This window comes from Oncorhynchus gorbuscha, linkage group LG18 (assembly GCF_021184085.1).
Source record: "Oncorhynchus gorbuscha isolate QuinsamMale2020 ecotype Even-year linkage group LG18, OgorEven_v1.0, whole genome shotgun sequence".
Lineage (NCBI taxonomy): Eukaryota > Metazoa > Chordata > Actinopteri > Salmoniformes > Salmonidae > Oncorhynchus > Oncorhynchus gorbuscha.
This window is the reverse complement of record NC_060190.1, coordinates 21,768,682-21,775,538: the sequence shown is the minus strand read 5'-3', so window position 1 is coordinate 21,775,538 and position 6,857 is coordinate 21,768,682. Positions and strand designations below refer to the sequence as shown.

General features: G+C 39.4%; 1 protein-coding gene across 1 annotated transcript; it reads left to right on the top strand.

Moving 5' to 3' along the window:
- The first annotated feature begins 1,836 nt into the window (after positions 1-1,836).
- On the top strand, positions 1,837-5,797 carry LOC124003884. Its single transcript, XM_046312517.1, has 5 exons — positions 1,837-1,945; positions 2,307-2,529; positions 2,673-2,829; positions 3,109-3,215; positions 3,808-5,797. Exons 1-5 carry the CDS (start codon positions 1,878-1,880, stop codon positions 4,258-4,260), a joined length of 1,008 nt encoding a protein of 335 aa, XP_046168473.1. The 5' UTR covers positions 1,837-1,877; the 3' UTR covers positions 4,261-5,797.
- The last annotated feature ends 1,060 nt before the right edge of the window (positions 5,798-6,857 follow it).

Sequence of the window (6,857 nt, the reverse complement as noted above, 5' to 3'; positions counted from 1 at the left end):
TAGGTAATATTAGGGCCAAGCCTTGGCCAATTGCACATTAATAAAGGTAGTTGTGGGTTCAGCAACTTGAACCAGCAGTGACATTTTAGCAGTGAGGTTAATTTCTTCTTCCTTGTCTCTGCTTGTTCCAGGTTGAAGCACATCCCACAATGACACTGCAGATGTAAAGAACTTGTTGTGAACCTCCCAGCCACCAGGATAATTACCAGATCCCAGGGTATTATTCAGGAGCCAACAACGCAATTTAGATAGAAAAAGATTCACCCATGTTATTGTTTATCATACAGGTTTGTCATGGCATTGTAATTTATGAAGCCCATTCTAAATTACAGACATGATTTATGCCGTGGGGATTACAGTGTGCAAGTCTTCAATTTAGACCACAATTACTTTAATTAGGTGTTAGTGAAGGGCTGGAACAAAAACCTGTAAACTCCTGTCCTGTGTATAAAAAAACAACCATGTGGCTGTCATGACTAAATTTGCCCTCCTACTGAACAAGTTTCTGAATGTTGGAGGTTAATCTCCTTGAGATGTCCCTCATTTGGGAATTACTTATTTTAACATTAAAAATGACAAGTGTTGATGTCTCCACATGTTTCTGTTTTTGAGGCTTGGGCAGCTGGTGACTGCAGTTCATACTGTATGTCTAATCCCCTGCAAGGAGAGAGAAAATCATCAATAATATTACAATGCTGTATTAATTGAATTGAATATATATTCCTGTTTGATATGCATTTATTTAATTATAATATAATCTTATATTACATTCTAATATTTGTTTTGGATCATATGTATTTAGCTTACATTAGGATGAAGTAGTTTAGGCCTTCTCATCAAGTTAGATTGCATCATATCACCTTTAATAATATGCACGGGTGTGATAGTTGTATGAATGTATCACAATGCAAGCCTACTCAGTAGAAACTAAACATTATCAGCTCTAATGCAATATTAGCTTCACAGTGACACACCACTATTCTAACTATTAATCACACAGTCAATAAAATAGATGATTTAGCTATCTCAAAAAAAACATAGCCTGTATGACATCATGTAAGCAAGCTTACCTATGTCCACAACGATGGAGTAGCAGACCAAGCAATGTGCGAGAGGAGGACCCTGCACTGTAGGATAATTATTCTAGTCGGTGTCAACGTCATTTATTAACAGGTACTGAGAGATCTACTCTACTTGTTTACTTGTCATTCGTGTCAGATATTTCCATTTTGGGATAGTTGTTCACTGAATTGCTAGCACTTCATTTCCTAATGCTTTTGTTGAAAAAGATGATCGAAAACCATTAAATTATGTTTTAATCAAAAAGCACTAATCGCTCAGCACCACCCAACACAGAAACACTGCTTGGACCAATACAGTAGGCCTAGGCTATTACTCAGATGTATCCTGTTGGTTGGCCAACTGGTTCAGTTGGTTGGCCTACTGTAAAAATACATATGTTTTTATTTAACATTTATTTGCACAAGGAGTCCCGTTGAGACCAAGGCCTCTTCCGCAAAGGAGCCCTGCATACACAATTTATAGGCAACAAGTTATACGATTTACCATAAAGTATTATCCTATGTATTTCTTATTTGGCATTTGTGGAAGAGTTGTCACTTATGATCTAAGAGTTAACATTATTTTACATTGGTTTAGCAAAAATAGTTTCAAGATCTTGTATTGATTTATACCTAGGTTGCTAACTGTCAAAACATATATACAATATATATATAAGGTTAGTGTTACATTGACCATTGTTCCAACTTGTGTCGCCAGTTGAATTGGCGCTGCGCAATAATTAAGTTGCTTAGCAACCTGGATATAATGAATTCGCTGCCAAAGTCCACACGACAATTTCTTTCACACACTTTATCATGAGTAAAATGTATCAGTGTGCTGAAATCTGCTTGCCAAGAAAGAAGAAAGTCCGCGAGTCTTTCCAGTAAGTACAGTATTTCTGATTGTAAAAGGCCTAGATTCGATGTTCAGAAGACATATGACTAACGATTGAGTAGATATTGATTCAATAAACGTTCTTCATAATCATTATGTGCACACTTACAAGTAATCCACGAGGTATTTTAATTACTATTTTAATGATTTTAAATTCGTGTTTGTCGTTTATAAACGTTTCTACGGCAGGCAATTATTTACAACCCAATGCTATACAGTTACATGTGAATTGTTTCTATCTGTTAGGCTATGTCCTATTGCAACAATGTGATTTGGAGGTTGGCCTATTTGCTGACGTTTATTTGTTCTTGCAAACTTTATGTAGATTGACTCTTTCCCTCTGTTTTTAGCTCAAACACATACAGGATATTTGATGAAAAGATACCTGACAGATTGGACCCTGATAAAGTCTATAAAGTAAATTCATATGCTCAGAGAGATCCCAAGGAATATGATCAGCTTAAAATACACAATACCCCACAAATGTACAATGCCAAGTTCATAAGAACCAATGTCAGGTTCATGAATGCACCCATTTCTCACATGGAGACAGAGAGTACAATGGCTGAGCAGGTATGTTCCATGAAATGTTATTCATAATTGTAATCATTCTGCAATGACCAGTTTAGTTCCATGCCGGATAAATAAAATAACTTCCAGTTTAGTTACATTTCATTCCATGATAATTCATTTTCTCTCCATGAGACTTATAACAGTGTCACTGGTGGCCCAATACATCGTATCACGATGTGAGCACCCAGGCACCTTACAGAAAGGACAGCACTCAGAGACAAGACTACCAGGCCATTCAACAAACACACGCTCTGGTCAGACATGGGAGGAACAACAACAGAGTGCCTGCTTCAGGAATCGGTGAGCGCGCGTGCGTGTCTTGTGTGTGTGTTTGCACAAGCACGTTCATGACTGTTTGGTGTTATCCAATTAGGCATCTATCTTATACATTCACTTGCATTAGACACAAATAAAGGCATTGATACTATGTCAGGTTGGCACTTAGGGTTGAAGGAGTGTATGGATTAGAACAAATAGATTTGTGTTGCTTAGTTGCATCTGAAAGGAGATCTGTGCAAGAAAAATGTAACTATTTACCTGCAGTGAGTGACATTTTACTACATGGCTTATGGTTCACAGTTCCCATGCTGAGCTCTATTGGTAGCCCAAAAGTGTTGCTCGAGCACATGTCTTTTATTCACCAATATGATTCAAGGAAATTACAGGACCAACCATACCAAGGAAGGGTAAGATTTATACAATTTCTCAGTAGAGTCATTTTGCTGCTTTCTATCCTATGCAGCTAACATTTAATAAAGTCTTGTTCCTGGAAACTCATAGGGCAGGTTTCCAAGACACCGATTAAGCCTAGTCCTGACCATTCTCCATGGAGAATCTCCATTGAAAGCATTTTTTTTTTCATCCAGGACTAGGATTAATCTGTCTGTGAGATCAGCCCATGGGTTCAGTGTTAAATCATGTGTATTAGTTATGGCCTGGAATGTATAGTATTTTTCCAAAATCAAATGTAATATTGCAATGTTACAAATGTTATACTGTGATGGTATTTTAATGAATTGATAATGCTCTTATTTACATTCTCAGAATGTGATCCAAGAAATACAACAAAATGGGATTCAAAGCAAATTAATATTAGCCTTCAAACGTTCTAAAAACTTTCCTTTGCTCGATCGGGGCGTCAACTTTGGACAGCGTTTGAACTATGTGATGAACTCAACTCCCAGCCACAGCTGCATTCCCCCATCCCTCCCTCCCTCCCACCCTCCCCACCCTCTGCTTCCCCCCAGTTATGCTCATGTCTGTTTCCCCTTTCTCCAGCGACATGGAGTTTTAGTGTGGAGCGAGGCTGGGCCATGGTCTCCTGTCGGGGAGAGCACATACCTCAACTCCGAGGGGTCATGTTTGCCAGCGGTGCAGGGAGGAAGAGGGGGGAAAGAGGTAACCTCTCCCCAGCAGCAAGTTTTCAATGACGGCAGGATCCACTCCGGAAAGGCGGGCCCCAGCGCTAAAGGCACCAAGGCCATCGCCTGCCACTCACCGACCCATCCCTCCAGCCAGCTGTTTCACAGCTTCTATACTCCCATGACACATAGGGGAGGGGTTGAGGGAGGGTTTGAGGGGATCTCCTCAGTCTCTGACAGGGCTGCGGAGGGTCGGAGAGCTATGCATGCGGACGGCGAGGGGACTGTCTTGCAAAGGCAGGGATCCAACAGTCAACCGGCGGAGGTTAAAGCCCCAGCCCAAATTTCAGGCTCAGAGCCTAACAACTGATGGCACTGATGGCATTTTAACACTTTAGGGGCTGCCTTATGTAAAGATCTGAGTAGAAATTGGTTGCAATTGTGTTACATTTGTGGTCAAAGGTAAGAAAGATTAAAATAATAAAAGGTTCAACCTGCAAAAGTAACTGCTGTTAAATGGTATTTTCAATTAAAGAAAAATAGTGTATATGGTATGTACAACTGTCATACCCAATTCTAACCCCAAATCAGGAGCCCTAAGCAAGATTTGGTTGCCCTCCCCCCCCCCCCCCCCCACCCACCTTGCAGCAAAACATTTTTTGTTGCTCCCCCTTGATGGCTGAGAACTTTTTTTGAAAGCAAATTTCCTGCAATCCTATACATTTTGCCATGAGGCGTAGATGAAATGTTACAGTTTTAAAGCAAGTTTTCTGCAATTTTACACATTGTACCATGGGGTGGAGAGACATTCTTGCTGTTTTAAACCTAATTTCCTGCAATTCTACACATTTTGCCATGACTTATGCCATGTTAATATGATATTTGAGTGAGAATGTCTAACAAAATCAATGGGGCCCCACTGGAAATCAGAGCCCTGGGCACGTGCCCTGCATGCCCGGTCAGTATTCAGCTATGATTACTGTAAGTTTCGATAGCTGGCTAGACTAACTACCCATTTTGTTTGTTTGTTGCTGATATGGCAAATTGAGTGATTGTCAGTGACTGACATAACAAGAGAAAAGCTTCCAAAAGATGCACAACCAAATTTCAAAATGGCACCTAGTGTATTCTACTTTTTACTGTTCCTAAAAAAAATGGAACTCAAAAATGTTTGGTTGAGGGTCCCCTAGTGGCTGGTGGCCCTAAGCAACCGCTGATGTCGTTTATGCCTGAGCCGGCACTATCCAAAATATAAGGTTGTTTTACTTAAGAATGTTTGGCTGAAAAGCGAATTAAAATTGTGACTATTGTGGCTATAGATTGTGACTGATGTACTGGAGTGTTAACATGAACAGACTATATTTATAACATTTAGCAAATTGAATATACTTTGCCAGCACACAATTTTTGAAAAAAAGAGCATGTTGAAACCATAGAATACAGTTTTTGTGAGCTATCTAATCGCTTTTCATAGTCCTTATGATGAAGCCCACACCAGTTTTCTGCATTTAGATAGAATAGTGGATCTGCGTCAGGTGATGGATCTATATCAGGTTTCAGTACAACTGTGTAGAATAAAAGAATAGAGGAATAGTTATTTTATTGTATATTTGTTCTCCAAGTGCTTTGCTCAAGTACCTTGCTCAAGGGCACAACGTTAGTGGTTTGTACCTGGGATTAGAGATCAGCAGCCCCCCAGCTACAAGATCAGTTCCCAGTTCCCATTTCTATTGATGCTCATCTTTACCCTAAAGTGCCTTCAGAAAGTATTCACACCCCTTTACCCTTTCCACATGTTGTTGTGTTACAGCCTGAATAAAAACTTGGATTCAATTGAGATTTCACTGATCTACACATAATACCCCATAATGTCAAAGGGGAATTTATATATTTTCTAAACTAATAAAAACATATATACCTGAAATAAGTAGTCAGCCCCTTTGTCATGACAAGCCTAAATAAGGTCAGTAGTGCTTAACAAATTGTATAATAAGTTGCATGGACTCATTCCATGTTCATATCTGTACCCCACACATACAATTATCTGTAAGGTCCCTCAATTTTCAATGCCTCACAAAGAAAGACACCAATTGGTTGATGTGTAAAAATAGAAAAAGCAGATGCTGAACATCCCTTTGAGCATGGTGAAGTTATGAATTACACTTTCGATGGTGTACAGGCGTGCATCCTAACTCAGTTGCCGGAGAGGAAACAAACCGCTCAGGGATATTAAAACAGTTACAGAGTTTAACGGTTGTGAAATGAGAAAACTGAGGATGGATTAACAACGAAGTTACTCCACAATGCTAATCTAAATGACAGAGTGAAAAGAAGGAAGCTTGTAAAAAATAAAAATATTCCAAAACATGCATTCTGTTTGCAACAAGGCACTTAAGTAATACTGCAAAATACTGTATGTGGCAAAGAAATACACTTCTCACTGCCTTCCTGAAGACAAACAATGAATACAAAATGCTTCAGTCTGGTTTTAGACCCCCTCATAGCACTGAGACTGCACTTGTGAAGTTGGTAAATTAACTTTAAATGGCATCAGACCGAGGCTTTGCATCTGTCCTTGTGCTCCTAGACCTTAGTGCTGCTTTTGATACCATCGATCACCACATTCTTTTGGAGAGATTGCAAACCCAAATTGGTCTACACGGACAAGTTCTGGCCTTGTTTAGATCTTATCTGTCGGAAGGATATCAGTTTGTCTCTGTGAATGGTTTGTCCTCTGACAAATCAACTGTAAATTTCGGTGTTCCTCAAGGTTCCGTTTTAGGACCACTATTGTTTTAACTATATATTTTACCTCTTGGGGATGTCATTCGAAAACACAATGTTAACTTTCACTGTTATGCGGATGACACACAGCTGTACATTTCAATGAAACATGGTGAAGCCCCAAAAGCCTGTGTTTCAGACATAAGGAAGTGGATGGCTGCAAACTTTCTACTTTTAAACTTG

What these genes read in the sequence shown, in the direction of transcription:
- LOC124003884 (XM_046312517.1), top strand. Translation starts at nt 1,878, where the DNA reads ATGAGTAAAATGTATCAGTGTGCTGAAATCTGCTTGCCAAGAAAGAAG. An exon ending in AGTGCCTGCTTCAGGAATCG is followed by an intron (nt 2,830 to 3,108) that starts GTGAGCGCGCGT and finishes TATGGTTCACAG; the next exon opens with TTCCCATGCTGAGCTCTATT. An exon ending in ACCAACCATACCAAGGAAGG is followed by an intron (nt 3,216 to 3,807) that starts GTAAGATTTATA and finishes CCCTTTCTCCAG; the next exon opens with CGACATGGAGTTTTAGTGTG.